The sequence below is a fragment of the Oxyura jamaicensis genome, chromosome 21, assembly GCF_011077185.1.
Source record: "Oxyura jamaicensis isolate SHBP4307 breed ruddy duck chromosome 21, BPBGC_Ojam_1.0, whole genome shotgun sequence".
Lineage (NCBI taxonomy): Eukaryota > Metazoa > Chordata > Aves > Anseriformes > Anatidae > Oxyura > Oxyura jamaicensis.
The window spans coordinates 4008251-4027675 of NC_048913.1; the positions used below are offsets into that span (position 1 = coordinate 4008251).

Sequence of the window (19425 nt, forward strand, 5' to 3'; positions counted from 1 at the left end):
AGTAAACATATTTTTCCCAAATATATCTTGGGCAGCTACAGGTTAACTCTCTCTGGTTGTTCCAACCTAACCAAGACTTGAGCTTCTTCCTTTTCATCCTTTAGCTGAAAACCATTTGTAGCATTTCTGAAAGGCTTACAAGCGTAAGAAACATACAGATTTCTCAGAAACAAAAACATTACTCACCTTACAAGAATATAAATAATGGCAGGACAGAGAGGAGCCCTGTGTGCCCACGGTGAGCAGACAAATTCTTTTTAGAAGCTCTTATGCTCACAACAAAAGAATGTTCTAAAGCCAGGCAACAAAAATCCATCACATCAAATAGCACAGAATAAGAACATGAGCCTGAATTGTTAAATCAATACAACTTTAACACAGCATTGAAGGTGGAAGGCCTTTGTCCGTGTCACTTCATCGTAACAAGGTGAAAGTCCAGATATGCAACCCACAGAGTTATTCTACCTGCTGAATCTGATGCAACTGTGGGGACCGGGATGAATGCGCTTTTCCACATGCTCTTTGAGCATCCAGAGCGCGCACGGTTTATGGCTCATTTTTAATCATGCCCGAATCTGCAAATCATTAAATTCTGCAGAACAAAACCAGGGTCAAAACCAAAAGACAATCGCTCCTGCAAAGTATGTTCTTCCAGTAGCTAAGACATTATACACTGCAAACATACTGCATTATACGCTGCAAATATACTGCTCTAACACGGCAAAAGGAATCCTGAGCAGAAAGCGTAGTCCTCACCAACATCCAGGTTGCAGAGAAGTCACGCTCTAGTGAAATACAATGATCGAATGCAAAGAATGCCGCACAGGCAAGAAGGCTGCACCACGAGCAAGCGCACAAGCTCTGACGGGGTAATGATGCTTGCAGGACGCACCCGCTCCTCCACAGGCAACACATGCTGTGCGTTTGGGGCTTGCAAAATTAGTAAGCGAGCATTTACAATGGCAAAACCTCCCTTTCCTTATCTTGGGCTGCTCAATTGAGAAGAAAGTATCACCCCCGAGTATCAGAACTGTTATTAGGCAAAACCTGTACCAAGGCAGGCCAACACAAAGGTACAAAGACAACCGCAGAGAAAGCACTAAGATAAGCACCAGTTCATCTTGCATTAAAGCACTGGCAGGGCTGGGAGTGATTTCAGAACGCAAGATTTAATTGCTGTTGGCGTATGGAATACCTGCACTGTATTTTCTCCTCAAGTGCCCCACAGTCCTCACCAGGTTGTTCCCAGCTACGTGACTCCAAGCATCACCTTGCTGTGTAAGATCACGATAGCCTGCCCTAGCTTAGGAAAGCCAAGCAATGCAGTTAGCCCCGCACGTTTTCTGAATTCATTATCAAGCCTAAAGGCCTAAGAGAGACTTCAGGGAAGAAAAAAGAATGTGCAAAAAGCAGCAGCGGTAGGGCTGCAGGAGCAAGAAAAAGAAAAGGGTTGGTTTTACAGTTTAATGGGTTTTCTGTTTTGTGTTTGGCGGTTTGTATTTTTGGGGGTTGGCATGATGTATTTCTGCAGTTCCCTCCTACGGGCAATTCAGGTAATGAAAGATTCAGGCTTTGGCAAGGATCGCTTTCTGAGCCATAAAGAAAAAGAAAAGAAAAAAAGAACCGTAATTAAGCTTACCGGAAACAAAGCTAATCAAACTCGAGCAGTAACAAAGGGCAACACAAACACGTTGACTGTATCACATCTTCCTTGCTGGCCAAAAGCCCAGAGTTTTCATTCCCCCCCCCCCGAATTTCACAATAGCACTAACAAGCCCCAGCCCGGGGCGCCCAGCTCCTCTACAGGCTAGGTTTGTGTGAGGTCAGCTTTTCAGAAGGTCAAAAACGCAGCATGTGGAAAGTGTTAAGGCTTTTATGTAGTAGAGGAGGTTCTTAAAACTACTACTGTTCGACTCTGAAATCTTGGAGCTTCACAGATCATTAGAGGTTTCTGAACCACAGAGAGAAGGGCAGAGTTAGCAAAATAAATCAGGAGTTCCTGTGGGATGTGCTAGCGCTTACACAACAAGAGGCACCAGGCACAAAGCAGGCTCGAGAATTAAACAACAGGGAGGACTTCTCGAATTGCATGAGGAACGAGCTGGTTTCTAACCTGGAATGCACTCTCCCTTTCTTTAAAGGTTAGGATCTAGAGGCATTGTACAAAATAATTCAGCCTGTGTCAGGCAAATTCGGAGGAAGGCAAAAAGGGAGCACAGAGAGGATGTCTGGGGGAGGGAGGAGAGGGTTGAGACAAACTGTTCCATCCAGCGAGAACGATGCGGCTCGTCACGGCAGCCCGAGTACTTCTCAGCACCTCCTGAACAGCAGATTTCTCTTACTGCTGCGCAGGAATTTGGGAGCATAAAAAGAAACGGCATTCCCTGCCAACTTTCGATTTATCGGGTGACCAGAACCAATACCAGTAAGGACTTCCCAGCCATCAGTACCATCAACGTGCCGATTTTGTCATTAATTTCAGGGCACTCGGTCCACTTCTGAAGATCCCAATTCTTAAACCCAGCGATTACATGGGAACCCCCTCACCCACTTACATCTCCTCCAAGTTTCTAACTTCATGTTTGCAAAGCAAAGAGGGATTGAAAACTTCCATCTCGACAGATACAACCCGGAAGGAACTCCCTCCGCCATTCTAAGGTTTTTTAACATACGGGATGTAAAAAGAAAAAGGCTTTCTGTGGAAGCTGCTTTGGCTACCCCATGTCTGATGGCACACTGTGGCTGAGGTCGGATTTGCAGCTTTCCTCCCACCTTGCAGACCAAGCTGACCACCTGGCAGAACACAGCACGTCCCTTGGGGACACGCTGCCAGGACAAAATCAGCAGGTGTTTACCCAAAAGAATAACACCATCACCCCTAAGAAACCTTCAGTGGTTTGGGGGCCTGATAAGCATTTTCATTCTTTCAGAAATACAAAGGGGAAATGGCAATAGATGGGGTTTCAGCTCCTGATGTTAAATGTTCCTTGAAGTACAGGGACCTGTTATCACCCCAGATCGCCCTGGTTTCCCTACGCCACAGCCCCTTGAAACAAAAGCCACTATTCTTAACCCCCTGTTCTCAGTTTATTCCACAATCTGTGTAATTCCAGGGAGTTTTCCTTGGCAAGGAAAAAAACAAAAAACAAACCCCAGCAATCAAGCACTGCTTCTTTTTTTTACAGCTGGCTTGAAACAAAACTGACAAAATGAGTGCATCTGTCTGCCCAAGTTATTGTTGCCTTGCTCTCAGTACAGTTATAGCAGCATATTACAGGATATTTACAACTGAATAATGTATTTGGGGGCTGATTTTACGCCAAGAGAACGCCAGATCCACACAGTTCTTATGGTGCCATCTGGGGCAGGAAGCAACGATTAAGGCCGACGATCTGCTGTATGAGGGGAAAGTGAATTTCATGCCCAGTGGCACAGGCAAGACGCATTAGAAGTACGGTTTAGTCTCTGCCAACACCTGATGGCTTCTTCTGGTGCACAACTGTTTGCCCCCAAAGGTGTGAGTGCTGTGGTGAGCCATGTATGCTGGTCCTCAAGTCCTGGGTGTCTGCGTTAAGGAACCGCCGGCTGCTTTGCACCCCCAGGAGCTCCCCATCACCCCTACTCCCCTGTAAGCATGGACCTCACAGCACGTCAGAACTACTCACATTTACTTCTTGAGCTGGAACATTCAAAGAAAACTGCTGCAATAGCTTTCAAAATGGTAATCTGTCCCTCAGATGGTGAATGCACGCTTGAGACGACACCTGGGGAGCTCTTCCAAACACCCGTTATGTCAGCTACAATCTGATTTCTGCTCCCTTGTTCATCAGTGGTGTATTGGTGATTAAACGTTGTTATCCCTGACTAGGATAAGAAAACAATGAGGGTGATAAGGAGGAAAAACTCAAGTTGCAAGATGGAGAGCTTGCTCCTCAAACACAAGCAAGCCACGCCTCTGCCAAAATTGTCCTCGAGCAGTCTGCACTGGCCTCCACCAGACAGTAAGGATAAAATTTGGTCCAAATACATACGCACACAAACCCCAGCTTGAGAAAGGCCAGAAACTTTTAAGGTTAAACACACAAGTTGAACTAGCTGCAAAAACTGCTTGGGTTTCACTGCAGTTTGTCAACAAACCACACCTGAGTAACTACCATAAAACTTACCATTTTTCAACCCAACTCCACATCTTCCATTACTGGAAGCCCTTTCTAAGGATTTCTGCGTCTGCTCCCCCCCAAAATGGACAATATCACTTTAGAGTGCCACGTTAATGCTTACAAATCCATCTAACTTGCCATAAAACAAAGCCATTAAACCATGTACATCTTCCATTGATTAAATCAAGTACCTACAGGACACGATTTGTTCAACACCACTTTTATACCAAATACATAGTATAAATGTAAGTGCTATAAATAGTATAAAGGACATCAAGACTTGTCGTCCTGCTTTGCCACAGATGTTTTCTGTTCCCCTGAGCAGGTCCCTAGCTTTGCTTCTGCCTCAGCTCCTCACCTGCAAAAACCCAACAGCGCTGGCTTTTAGGTGCAAGAGATCCTGAGATCCCCAGGTGTCACTTGTGGGTATAAAGCTAGCACCCCAAGAGGATACTTCGAGAATCTCTCTCTACCAAGCCATTTCAAAAATCAGACACTGGGCAGGATTATACAAATCTCTTCCTGTAGTTACCAAATTCTGTAACACTAACACTGTTCTAGGACAGGATGTTCCACAAATATCGCTGTTGCTTCAACTGACTTGTCTGTTTTTGCCCTTCTGAAAGCCATCTCGAAGTTTTAGTATCTTTAGTCACCAATTGGATAGGAAACAAACAAGAGTTTGTTTGGTGCACAGCATCCGTGGAAAAGAATCTCGCCGGGATAAAAGACTCCGTGCTGAAAATAAACAGTACAATTTCTCAAACAGATACCTATTTTCTGTATCTGAGATTCACAGGACTTCAGGATTGATGTCTGCGGATTTGATGCAATCTGACAACTGCTGAAAAAGAAGAGCCAACACCCTTCCTCACAGGGAAAGAAAAACGTAGAATAAAAAGTACACAGTTGTTGATGAACAGAAACGTTCCCTTCAGCACAGATAAAAAAGAGAATTCACGATAAGAAAATAAACAAAACAACAAAATGCCTTACTTTGGTGAATTATAAACAAGGAAAATGTGGTGTAACAGGATTACGAAGAGTCACGGAAGCATTGTTCTCTGTCACTTGCGGAGAGAAAGACTCGGACAATATTGTATCAATTTCCCAAATAATCTTGGTTTAGATCTTCAAATACATACTTTTCCCTACAAAGCAGAAATTGTCCTTTTTGGCTCTCTGACAGAGCACAACGCAATTGCCTAATGGCCTTCTTTTGCTTGCAACAATATTTTACCTCCACCTACCTCTAAACCTTCAGAGAAAAATAAACAATGGGTTTCAATCTTGTAAAGTAAAATAAAAAAACAGAGTGCAAACAGAGTTGATTTATTATCCATACTAAATGCAATTCTAGAGTCCAGTTGGCACAGTGAATGCACCTTCTATTTTTATGCTCTTCACCTACAAAGGTTTCTTAGTGAGAAACACAAATAAGCAGCCCAGTTTCTGAGCTGATGACGCTGTAAATTACCTTCACAGCACAAAAGTGAAACGCAATAGAAAATGAAGAAAGCGAGCTTAAGAGATTTAAACCAAATAAAAACAAAGCACAGCAGGTACTTTCTATCTCTGGCTTTCCTGGCTGTGAAATTGAGAGCCACAGAGGTATGCGAAAGGGTTTTGGGGCTTTGGAAGATGGAACCCCAGTCCGGGATCAGCAGCCCTGGGTCAGCAGGCAGCGGCTGATGTAAGCAGGCAGCTCACAGTGCAAGGGTTTAGAGAAAAGCAAGATACTCCAGAATATGTCATGTTTAAAGAAGAAACTCATGAAGAAGAAAGAAAATGGACAACATGGAAACCATGGGGTGGGAACCGCCGCCTGCCCAAAGGAGGCAGCTGGCAGCTCTACTCACCTCCGAGACCGAGACCAGCTCTGGAGATGAAGACAACATGGTGCACACCTGAGGTAAACCACAACTTTCACGCCTCTTTAGGACCTTCAGAAACCTTCAGTTCTATTATCCAATAAAACGATGACATTTGCAATAGGTTTAGCAGTTAAACTTACAGAAACGAGCCGAATCGCACTGAGCACGCTTCCCCAGCACCCCTCAGGTGATCTGGTCATCGTGAACAGCTTTTAGCTCGGCGCCACTTAAATCTAGGAATACCTCCATCTGAGCTCAGCTCCTCAGAAATTCAGCTTTTTCAGCATTTCGTCAAATTCTCTGGCTTGCTTATTCTGCTCCTGGTGAGAAGCATGAGCTGGATTACTGTGTGCCTCCTCAGTGCCCTGCTTTATCTTAAAGCCAAACATTCCCATTTGGAGCCCCCCCCCCCAATCAGCCCAGCTAGTCACTCATTAAAAAAGGGGCAAAAAAATAAAAAAGGCAACACGTTCCCTACAGAAGTTTGTTATGCAAACGACCCGATGGTTTCACTTAGACAGGAAAAGCAACCAACCAATGCCCCGGCCTGCTTGCAGAGCTGGCTGAGGCCCAGTAGGATATCTGCTGTGACTAAAAAAAAATAAAAAAAGTCCTAAGCTATCGTTTTTAAAATGTGAAGCCCAGTCCCTGTTTTACCAAGAACAAAACCCTCCGAGTGTAACAGCCGTGCGATGGAAGCACTAGCAGCAGCGAGCAGAGCTGAAATGAAAAGAAGCAGTGGCTGTTTATGTTGGCAGTCACTTCAAACCCTAATGGAAAATTTCAGCTCTGCCTGCATCGAGGCTACAGCAAGTTATTAAGGAAAAAGGTTCAGCTTTCAAACAGAAAAGGCTTGCGTAGCTCGTCCCTTTCTGAACGCTCCTGCAGCAAAGACAAGTCAGGAAATAATAGGGCTGGACCACGCAGCGTATTAATATGCTCTCATTAGGGGAATACACCATCAAACACAACCTGTTTCTTTTGGGAACGGAGAGCAGCGATAACGCCCAGGCTGCAGCCACAATCCAATTCAGCTACTGGTAGAAGTACGTTACACCACCAAGTGTAAATATTAAAAAGTCAATGCGGGGCTAACTAATCACTTTCTTCTAAGGGACCTAAAGATATTCACCTAATTACCTCCCTCTTTATCAAAGGAAAGCTGCGACTCGAGCAGTTATGCTGCAGGAGAACGGTTGCCACCCGTGTGCCCCGTGGCATTTTGCCCTGCTGGGCCGTTTGCTGACCCCACCAGCACAGCGCAGAGTCGCGATGGTCGGAGGACAAACACCTTGCCAGGCTCCACATATGGCAACCGCCGTGACCTTTCCGCCGCCGCACATTTGTGCTATATTTAAAAGCTACCCAGGAAGCCAATATTGTGTATTATGTAACACAAGATTAAGCATTAATGAGGCAAGAATAAAATTGTTTATCTAAACTCCAATCTAAAATTAAACAGAAGTTTATGCTGAAAGCTCACATTGCACTCGTGTTGTCTCCTAACATTAACAGAGGACAGCTTATTTAGTCTCAGGGATAAATCCCAAACAGCATTGGGCAGGAGGATTTTTACTACCATAACAGAGAATATTTTTCCTAAAGAAGAAATCGGTGCACGTTTAGTCTGTAGGCACATGAGAAAGCACCCTGCAGGTATTTTGATCTAAGGGAGGCAGTTGATATTCATTACTTTTATTTACACTGTGTCTTAAAGCTAAATACGGAAGCATCCACCCAGAGGTAAGACCTTCAGATCACACTCTGCTGTCTCTTGCCAAGCAGCCAAACCAAAAATCATACGCAGCAGAGATGCCTATGTGCTGAACAGAGAAATTCAAAACAAAATTAGACCAAAGCCTGCAAGTCTCCACAAAGGTTCACTGTTCTCTTTTTAGACTTCTCCCTCAGCAAGCAGCTCCACAAGGCTCACCAGGGGAAGAGACAAGCAGACAATTAGACCACGATCACAATCCCTGCACCATAAACCCTTCTGATGAATGCAGGAGGAGTCATTCGAGAACCTCAAAGCATTCAGGGAGGTGTCAGCCCCACTTTTAAAAACAGGCAGAAGAGGTAATAAGCACTTGGGTCTATTCCCATGGACGATGTTTCCAAAGCCTGAATTCAACTGCAGCAAATGTGATGGCACTAACACACGTTACTAGGCTTAAACCTGGGCAGAGCTACCAACAGGACACTCATGTACGTCCCCTGCACTTGTAGCGGCCAAGATGTTGGAGTTCTGCTGGTCAGACAAAATATTTAATACAAAGAGGGCTGCAGGAGCTCCAGGGGAAGAGGACCCAGCTCTGAGTGTGAGCAAGCTGACACTGTGACACGGTGTCCTCCTCCTCCTTCTCCCGGACCTGTGTTTGTATTTCCCTTCGCACATCACTGACACAGAGCTAAGCTATTTACAAGAACACACAAAGTCATGCCCTGATCTTGTAGGCATTTAAGTCCATCTATCAGGGGCCCATCAATGCTGGTACTTCTGAAACTCTCCAATTCAAGTCGCTCAGTGCAATCACCTGAAGAATTTGGAGCAGGAGTCGTTAACGCTTTGAGAATCCTGTATACCACCAAGTTTTAGCGAATCAACCCAAAACAGGAAGAAAAAAGCACTGACAAAGCCAAATCAGATAATTACGAAACCTTGCTGCTAGCTGTTTATCTTGCATCTCACAACGCAGGAATTTAAATGGAAGTTATTCACGAAAACTGGTCGTGTCACAAAGAAGTCTCTAAAAGTTCGTGGCTTACCATGGGGAAGAATCCAAAGCGTAAGCGTGACCCAAAGGACACGAGGGAACTTCCCAAACAGGGCAACAAGAGAGCTACTCAGGAGGAAGGGGAAAGGAAGGACACGTGGGAACGGAGGGACAGATACATTTAAGGCAGAGTTGGGTGGAAACCCAAGGAAGTTTCAGAAGCTTTATTTAAGCCCATCTACATGGAGGCAATTTTCCTCCAGAGCATCACACGGTTAACGCTGATCCAGCCTTAAAGCCACTGGCTTTCCTTAATCAACCTCAGCACTCCCGTTTCAGCAGGGGGCATGCTCAGATAAGAGCTGGTTTAGTTCCTGTGTCTCTTGCTCATAAAAGCCTGAAGAGAAAGAATGCTACAGCTATTTACGCTCGTGCCCACTGGGAACCTCTCTTAGACATAATTGCTTTGAAATAAACTGGATGAGTGAAGACCTAAACAAAAATACTGCTTTGATATGCAGTCAGTATTTTCTTTCATAAAGATCTTTTCTGGCTGGTTATTCATTTAGAAGTAACTACGTTAAAAACGCTGAAAAAAAACGTGATACGTTAGTTAAAACACACACTGAGGAGCACAGGGGTTTCTTAACAGCTCACATCAACCGAAGAGAGAGAAAAAAGCAAAAGGCACAACTCCAGTAGGGCATTTCTTAACGCGCTTGTGAAAACTTCCTACAGTATGGCTCAATTCTCACCTCTCCACGGGCACTGTACACCTTCCAGTATTATAAAAGAAAGACAGTGTCACATTAACCTCTGATTTCTGACTTCCTTTACAGTAGCATCAACTCGATTTAATGTAAAATAGGCCTATTCACAATAACTTGGTATTTCTGTTGTATTACTTATCTCCCAGCATTGCAATGTTCCAACTGCAGGGCTTAAGGAGGCATTAGGAGTTCTTTCCCGGAGAAAGCAGCCTAAGTATCTAGAAAAGGCATGCATTATACAAAAAGCAACGAAATAAGGAGATTTAACTTTAAGTGGGTTTTCCAGAGAAGAAAAAACCCTGCCTCCCCTCGCCACAGCGACTGGTTAGGTAAACTCCTAATAAATAAGAAGTGTGTAGGCTGTACTGACCTATAACCTGGTTTCCATTTAGGGCAAGTCACTTCGAGAATGTCCCTGTCTCATTTTCAAGCAGCTTTTGCAGGACTTGGGAGTTGCTGTAGTTCCCTTGTGTGCCTATAAATGCTTTTCGAGTTCTACCTCATGTTAATATGGTGGCTAAACAGGAAAATAAGGCCTGTTTTCTAGCATTTCTGGAATTGCTAGGGGGTTACTTCACATCGCAATAGAAGAATGACAGGCAAAGTCTCTGAAATTATTCTAGTGACCTAAAAATACACAAATTAATTCCAGAACCTTGTAATTTGCAATATTCCTCATACCACACTAAGGAGGAAAAGCAGAACTGGATAGTCAGATACTGTTTACTACAGCCTTTATCCTATGGGTCTCACTACAGCTAAACTGCTGCAAATTTTGTCTGAAAACAGAGTGGGAATTAAAAGAGAGCAGAAGGGAGACCGGTGGGCAAAAATAGGAAACAGAGATTAAACAATCTGCTGTCGGTCAAAGGTTACTTGTAGATCAGTTACCACTAGAGGCTAAAACAGCCTGCTCAAAACCACGAACACACGGCTTCCAGTTGCTCAAACTTAGTAGTTACTCCTCCCGACAGTAAAAATTTAGACCTAATGAAACAAAAATCTAACACTTGCATAATAATAGCCCGTATCAAATTTCACGCCACTTGCAAACCTTTTACAGAGCTTTGGGCCTGATATCCAAGTGCAAACAGCAGAAGTCAAGTAGCAGAAACAGGGTCAGGCACATGCCCCCAGCTCTCAGGTCTTTAGTTTTTCTCTTCTCCCAAAAACTCTTTTTCTCTAGCACAAAAAGACATGTTTTATTTAAAGCTGTATTTCATACTCACTGTAATTCAAACTTTTAAAGAGTACTTTTGCCTCTCGGTAACTTTACTATCAGTAGAACGCGTTCTAAAGTAAACACAAATTTGTCCTAAATACATTACTAGGAGTTACTCTAAAGCAGAGAGGAAAGGGCTGCTGAAGCTGACTACGTGCTGCTGGGAGCACGCTATTTCAGCATTCCTTCCAAGCTGCCTCTTTCCAACACCAGGCCTTCGTGCCTCAAAATCCAACTAAATACCAAAGCAAGGTCTACCTACACTTGCTTGGTAATTAAGTTTTCCTGTCGTTCTCAATGCAATCAGTGAACAGTGACGCTGACTGAAGCACCCCAAGAATCACTTCACCCTCCCCTTCCTATTTGAGTCACACACTTATTAGCTATTTACTGATGAAAGACTGATATCACAGGGTCATGTCACAAGAACATCTCAGAAGGAGAAAGGAAACCTCTTACAATATGCAGGTTTTACAGGTTGTAAAATATTTTCACAGCAGTGCTTCTCCTTTCATCCAAGTTCCGCACAAACAAACAAAAAGTCTAAACAACCTCTTCTTGGTTATGCTTTAAATAAGTATTTTCAGAACCATTAATGCAAGCACACTGAAAATGCTAAAAACCAGCTACTCTGCCTCACTTTTCATGGAGTTATCCCCTTCTAAATTCAGAACAAGCATGAACACTGGTTTCCAAAACCGTCCTCCCAGCAGTTAAATGACACCTGCAGAATGGAAACCGAAGCTTCTAGAGAGGCTTGGCAATTAGGACTAATGGAAAACTAACTAGATTCCCAAGGCTTCCCAACCCTTCTTCCCTTTGAAGAAGTCAACCACTCCTCTCTGCCCGCCCTCCTCCTAAGCACTTGCCAGGATTTTTAATAGACTTTGACAGTTAGGCAGCCTGATGAAGTTCAGATTGATTCAGAAACTCGAGTTCCAGCTCTGCTGTCCGCACGCTTCAGGAAGCGAAGAGTTAAAAACGCCACCACGGATGGTGCAGGTCGGAGAGCAGCGGCACATACCTCCTCCTCCTTCCACCTTCAATTAGATTCTGTTTTGTTTTCGGCTTTCTTTAATTACCCGCTGCCATCCGAGCCCAACTTGGTGACATAAATGTATTCTCCCATCGCAATGTCAGAATTTAAAATTAGATTTCGTCCCCCAGAAATACACTTCATCCAACCTTAATGACTTCGTCCAGCAACGACGCCAATTTTATGTAACAGCTTTCATGCTAAGACCTAAAAACTGCACTAAAAATTACCGCCACCTTTTCCAGCTGTACATTTTCTCTTGCATTAATCCGAGTGGGATCAAATTCGGGGAGAAAAGGAAACAGTTCTGCGAGATCAAACACTGAAGCAGCAGGAGAAAAAGCAAATTACATAAAGTCCGAATGTACTCACAGTCTCCTTATTCGGAAGCAACTCCTTTCGGATCCTGAAGAAGTTCTTGCCGTACTGCCTCAACCCCTTAATAAAACGTTTCTGCGATAAAAGATAACAAAAATAGCATGTCAGCAGAGGGGAAAACAAAAAGATCTCGGTAATCAGCACAACTGCCAAACTGTTCTGAGCGCAAGGACTGCCGATGGAAGGAAACGTACACGTACGCAGCGACGGAGCAGGCAGAAAAGGCTTCGAAAAGCCCCCGAAAAAAAAAAATAATAATAAAAAAAATAATATCAAGGCAGATCCCTTTCTATGCCAAACTTCCAGCGTTTGAAGCTTTAGAAGAAGAAAGTCAGTACCGCAGCCGCTCCTTCCCCGCCACGGCCGCAATCTTCCGCCGCGCGTCCCTCAGCGCTGCTGCCCGAGCGGGAGGAAGGCGGCGAAGGGGAGGAGGAGGAAGAGGAGGATGAAGAGGAGGAGGCTCCGCGGGAGGTGCCGGGGGGCTCAACGCGTTCCCCCCGGCTTCGCCCTTCCTGACGCCCGCTCCCGGGGAAGCTCCCCTCGGCGGCTCGGCCGCTTCCCTCTGCCGGCTCCGCAGGCGCTCAGGGGGGCCGGGGGGCTCTGCGGAGAAGCTCCGAGGTCCCCCCGGGACTCGACCCCGGCTCCGGAGGCCGCTGGCAGCGGGGAGAAGGGCGGCGGGGGCCGGGCGGAGCGGCGCGGATCAGCCGCCGGGAGCTGAGGCGAGCCGGGGGCCGGGCGGGAGGCGGCGGCCGCCCAGCGTGTGATGGCGGCGGGGCTGGGCGCCGCGGGCGCGCCGCAAAAGGCGGCCTGGATCGCCCCACACGCAAACAACCCCACAAATACAACCCCACAAAACCCCCCCGGAGCCCCCGGCTGCTCCCCGCGGCTCTCCCCCGCTTCCCGGCACGGCGGCGGGGAGACGAATGCCCGAGCCCCCAGGGCACGAACCGAGCGCTGCCTGTGAGGGAAGGGGAGCAGGGCACGGAGGAGCAGCAGCAGCAGCTCCCCAAGTACAAACGCACCAAGCAGGCCGGCTTAATGCCTTCTGGACTAAGTCTTCTTGCAAACACCGACGTGAGGGAGGTGGGCAGGGGATTAGAGGGCTTCTTCACTGTGTGGTGGCCAGGGAATTTGAGGAAGGGCAATCAACTTGCTGCCACAGCAGTGCTCTGCACACCCCACAAGTGCCCACCACAACACTGAGCCTCCATCAGATCACTGGACAGACCTGCTCCCACCTGAGGGGATCTTTCATAGAATCACAGAATCATTTCCTCACCTCACCCCAACCCTCCAATCCGTAAGACCACCACGGTTCCCACAAAGATACCTGGGGGCACAGGGACACAAACAAACACCCCCTGGTCCATGCTTTGAGATCTCAGCCCTGTGCATTGGCTCAAACCCACACCCACTGCCCCTAAATCAGGGGACCCAGCACGCTGGAGTCGAGTTCAGTGCCTGGGGCACTCAGGATCCTGCAGCAGGCCCCTTGGATTAATGGCACGGTCCCAGCCCTGCACACCCAAAGATCACCAGATAGCAAGCTGCCCACAGCCTGTGCGCTGACTCACATGCATACCTCTGGCTGTTTACCATGTGAATGGCGAGGAATTTTCATTACAGTGAGGGGGGACACCATGTACACACCTCTGCCGCCTTGCGTTTCTGGGCTAAAGATGGCAGTGGTACCATCCTCCTCCTGCCAGCCCCGGCATCCCAAGAGAGCAGCGCCACTCCTGTCTACAGCTTATGGCAAAGAATGAAAACCAACTACACGGAGGAGGATTTAAGGGCAGACAATCCAAAGGGAGCTCGGACTGTCGACACCACTGCCTCCTGGGCACTATCAGCAGTACAGCACTTCTGCGGCATCAGCTAACAGCATATGGGAGAACTTGACATGAGAAGCTGGGGGGAGGGAGAAGAAACCAGAGCTGTGACACTCCAGCCATGGGGGAAAGGCATGGGGAGCAGGGGAGAGCAACGTGGTCCCCATAAAGAGGAAAGGCCTGGTTTCCTATTCCTCGTTTTACCTAACGCTCACTATGGTGTACCTGAATTCTCAGGGGAGAAGTCTATTTATCTTCTTAAGAAGGTTTCAAATCAAACTCTTTTACATTTGCTTCGTGTTCTCATTCAACTATTAAAAACTAAAGCAAACAAAACCAAACAAACAAACCAACCAGCTATGACAAACTGTTTTCCATTTGACTCAGGAGACGTCAAAAATCCCTACCGGGAATGTCAGTCTAGCAGAGCCTGTCTGAGGGAGCCTGAAACGCCGCCCCAGGTTTCCAAACGTGACTGAAGGCCGTCTTTCTGGCACTCCGAAACCCTGGCCAATTATGCTGCCACCTTTATCAGTGCCGTATAAAATGAGCACCAGGCCACTGAGACAGTGCAAGAAGCTATAAAATAGTTGTGTCTACTCAAAGGCACGAGACAGCCACTCTCCTCAACAACCACACATAAAAAGCAGTTCAATAAAATCAGATAGAAAATCTGAAACTTAAGGCTTGGCTTTTTGTGGTTTTGTTTTTTTGAAACATTTTCTCTTCCACATTTTCCTTCCCGTTCTTCCATTAATTCAGCTCTCGCTCAGCCCGCAACAAAACCAGCTACTGATTTTCTCCAAGTCCAGCACAACAGAGACCTCTCTTAAACGTGTTTAAATATTGAGAACCAAATCGTCACACACCAAATCAGCAGCGACCTGTTGTTCTCCCGTCTGTCATAAAACAGGCTGCCTAACACTGTTTGAGTTCTCTCTCCTCTGCACAAATGACATGCAACAAATTTTATGGCTGCATTTTAACAGTGCGGGAGACGTGGCACTCACTGAAGGTATCAGCAAACGACAGGCGACGAATTAAAGTAGCCTTGCAGTACAATGAGCCTTAAACCCATGGACGCATGAGAACGGAGCTCTGGTTAAAACAACAACAACAACAACAACAAAAAACAAACAGGTGGCTGTAGAGCACAATGGTTTGAAAATCCAAATTCTGTATTTTGAAAAATTAAGATAAACATTCCAATTTTAGCACTTAAGTAATGTTTTAAAGTTAGACATATGACAGAACTGTCAGCATTATTGTTTGCACTGTCACCGAAGACTAACTGTAACACAGCTGACAAAAACACTACGGGTAATTATTGTTGTGAAGCAGCATTAGGAAATCCCATGGCTTGCTAGGTCAGTCAATATTGACAGTCAGAGATATTTTATGAAGTGGTTACCATGGCTATTGACCAGCCAGAACACAAGATCTCCTAATGCCATTTTATAATTTGAGCTTCCCCAGTAAAATTTATTAGGTTCTACAGTATCCTGCTCCAATGTGTAAACAGGGAGCTATAAATAACCAAGGAAGAACAAGGAACAAGCATGTTAATGTTTGCATATGTGTTCCTTGCAGGTCCCATATTTTATCCCGAGAAACAAATATCATGACAAGATACACAAAGCCATTATGTTCTGACTAACAGAGCTCAGATGGCATGTTTATCAATGTGATGATAATGCCATTGCAAAGCTGTAGTTAAGGTTATGCGTCAGGGTTTCTATTATCAAGAGACTACAGCTTGGCAGGAAAAATTTGCTGCTGCATGCTGAAATTCAGCACCCCAGGTTTTAACTGGGAACGGAGGCTCCCAGTTCACTTTTCATCTTGTTTACTGCACAAATCGAAGATACGGCTGGCTCTAAAAGCACACCAGAATAACATCTAGTAAAAAGTAACCAGTTTAATCAATTTAAGAATTTCAAACAGAAACCTCATGGGCTTCAGAAAGGCAGGACAAGTGATAAAACTGCAAATTCGTAACTCCTCCTAATACGTCTCTTCTGAGGTGATGCTTCAATCAGGCTTAGATCAAATGTATTTTCTCTAAGAGAAGCCATGTGTTATTTCTTTCCCTTCCCACGACTCCCACCTGGTTAATTAATGACAAACATGTTGTAATGCAATACATTTACAAACACACAAATACAGAGGCTTTTCTGTTCCTTCTTAATCCAACGAATAAGGATTTTTCCTCAATTTCTCTAAAAAAAAAAAAATCCCCTCTTTAGACCATGTCCAAGAACAACAAGTTCTTCTCTCAAACACTTCCTTAAATTATGAGAATATAGAAAGGGGAAGTTAGAGTGGAAAACACTGTATGATTTTTTTTCCAATACAAAAGCAATAGGTACAGTGCACGTTTTGAGAGGCCTGAGATTTGCTAGGCAGATGCCAGCTGAAGTTGTCACCATCTCCCACGTTTAATGCACCTTATTAAGTTTTATAGTAAATGCGCTAAGAAGATTTACAGGGCTTTAATAGTTAACAGCAAATAAACACTAAATGCGTAAAAGCATCTTTATTTCTTAACTTTCGCAGGATGAAAAATTATGGCAGTTATTCTGGAAAGAAAATGAGATTTGGTTGTATCTGCAAAACTCTTAAATGTTCAGCACATTTATAGATCGCCCCAAACAATTTTTAGCATGCAGACATCGTATACGCACATTGGCTGGATTTCAGCACGCAGAGTACATTTTATTAAAAGCTTGGCTGGTTTTTAACATTATATTTCGCTTATGTGTGTACGGTGCAAATAAAGGCATTTGCTGATAAGGTTAAATGATACGTACTGTCCTCCAGGAACAGAAGTATCCCAACAGTTGCCTTAAGACAAGGAGACAGCTTAACCTGAAGACGCCAGGTACCTCCTACAGAACATAACTTCCCTTATTCGCAATTATTGTCCCACCAAATTACACCTGGCTATAGCAGAAAACGATGCTAATATTTACTGTCTCGTTACCCCAGAGGAGCTGTGTATGCTCAGCAGCAGACGGGACCAAGGACCGCTCAGCAAGTGATGCCAGCAAGAACCAAAAAAGGTGTTTTATGTTACAGGGAACGCAGCCTGGCACCGAGCCTGGGCGGCTGCACGATGGAGCAGCAGACGGAGATGGACAGACATTGTCTGGTCACCGAGTCAAACACTTCCATGGCACAACACTAAGAGGCTCAAATCCCACCAGATGAAGAGGACAAAAAGCTACGCAAGCAAAGAGAGGGGAAAATTGGTTTCTAGCAGCAGGGGAGAAGGCTGGAGGGTGACTCCAGAGGAATTTCTCAGCCTAAGGATGCGCATCCTTGGGCCACAAAGGGGACCGGGTCCCGAGGTAAGAGGATATTCTAGGTTACAACTGTAGCGCACGGAACGAGCATCGTGACCCAGCAAAGCTCACCCGAAACCTCTAAAATCAGTCCGCTGGGAGAGGAACTGTCAAGAAAAATCTATACTCAGGCCTCTGCTATGTTCCTTTAATATGGGCCTGCTGCTGGGAGAACAGGATATGCTTCAACCTCATCTGAACTTCCTTTGTTTTATTGTTTCCTGTCACTACCGTAACTCTGCTTTATGTTTTTTAAATTTAATTTTGAAGTAGCCAGCAATTTTACCCTTCGCGCTGGATACTCGTGCTGCTGCTCGTTACATCAGTTAACAGCAAGCTTGCAAAAATCACCCAGCTGGCAAACTTGTTTAATGCAGAGGCTCTGTAAGCCTTCCCTAAGGCATCTCTGCATGCCTCTGTCCTGCCCCAGCACCGTATCAGAGAGGTGCACATCTCCTGTGCCCAAGTGGAAGCTGTAGAGGATCTTTGAAGAAATATCTGTGCCCCACTTATCCCTCAGTGCCATCTGCCTTTAGCCTACAGCACTTCTCAGATTAGGGATGGGACTGCTCCGTCCCACCTCCACCACGGCCCTTCTTTGTGTCCTGTAACAAGCAGGGCCGTCACCAACCAGCACGTTCAAGTCTTCTCCCGATGAGATTGCACCAAGGTCGTGATTACAGGGCCTCTTTGCTCTTCCCTGACACGACCAGAGGTAGGATAAATTGTTCACAGGGTGGCTCTGGCAACTGCTTGACGAGGTCTGCAACCCTGTACTGCAGAGGGATAGCCCGTGCTCGATGACCGCTGGACACACAAGCGCTTCCCGGATCCGTCCGGCCTGCAGAAGGTCGCGGAGCAGCAGCAAGGAGCGATGCTTTGCTTTACCTACAAGCAGCAGCACGCAGTGGCAGCAGAGCACGAGCACTCATACCTGCCAGCCACCCCCTCAACGCCAGCTGCTGTTGCTCGACCACCAGCTACAGGCTTTGGAACGACCCGTTTTGGGAAAAGCGGTGGTTGTTGCTGGGGGGTTGTGTTGTTCGCTTTTTTCATGTGCCCCTTTGGTGACTCTGAGCAGGTAAATGCTTCGTAAATTGGGTCACAAACGTGCTTCCAGACTGCCAGGCCAAGAGGGAAGGCGCACGCAGGTGATGGCTCTGCAGAGAGGCACTGGAAGAGGAGAATCGTCGATGTCTGTGGGTGGGTGTGTATGGGTACTTGGTGTTGTTAAAAGCATTCTTTATCTCCAAAATATACGTGATAATTTTCTTCATTAAGCAGATTGCGACCTTAGCTCACAACACATACTAAAACCAAATTTACCCTTAATAGATAGCAGCCTGCTTATTTTTCTTGTGTATTTGGTACAATTACTCTTTTTTTTCCTCCAGGCAAAGTTCTCCTTTGAGTTTCATATTCTGAAAATCAAATTCTTTTTTCACCAAGGCCTTTAACTCAAAGATATTATGAAAACAAAACAAAACCATTTTAATGGTGTTCATTAGATACCCATCTATATTTAAGGGCACCAAGGTTCTCGTCGGATTTTCAAAGCAGCTCTTCGGAGTGCACCGCTGGTCATCTAAATGCCATAAACCCATGCACCCCCAGGGCACATGCCTGTAAGATCGCCTGTCCTTTACGGACAGAAAAAGACAAGAAATATATCAGCAGCAAGGCCTAAAAGGTGCTGAGCAATTAGCTCTCCCTCCCATTGGGGTCACTTTGCGTTCCTGCAGAATTACACCCCGCGCCTCAACGTGAGCGCGAGGGGCTCAGCACCGAAGCCTCGCAGCGATGCGGAGGCGCACAGCACCACCGGAGCCCGTTCCGGATACCCAGAGCCGCGCGCACAGACGGCGAGTCATTAAGCAGCCTCCCTCAAGGGAATGCCAAAAGATCCTGAAATGATAATGATCCCCCTGCCATGGTGCTGCACTGGTAGCTTTTGTTTTGAACAATAGATCTCCCATGATACCTCTCGCTCGCTGAAAATACTGGTATTAAGTGAGCATGAGCACAGCTGTGTGTAAATTACATATATAAACAGATTAGATTTGTATATTTATACTGGATGCAAACACATTAATAG

General features: G+C 45.7%; 1 protein-coding gene across 9 annotated transcripts in view; it reads right to left on the reverse strand.

Annotated features, from left to right (window-relative positions):
* RERE (arginine-glutamic acid dipeptide repeats) overlaps positions 1–19425 on the reverse strand; it is a 228678-nt gene that overhangs the window by 37287 nt on the left and 171966 nt on the right. For all 9 annotated transcript variants that reach the window (XM_035344932.1, XM_035344929.1, XM_035344927.1 and 6 more), the window contains one exon: positions 12149–12229. In XM_035344932.1, coding sequence (XP_035200823.1) covers positions 12149–12229 — 81 coding nt within the window. The remainder of the gene's footprint in view (positions 1–12148; positions 12230–19425) is intronic.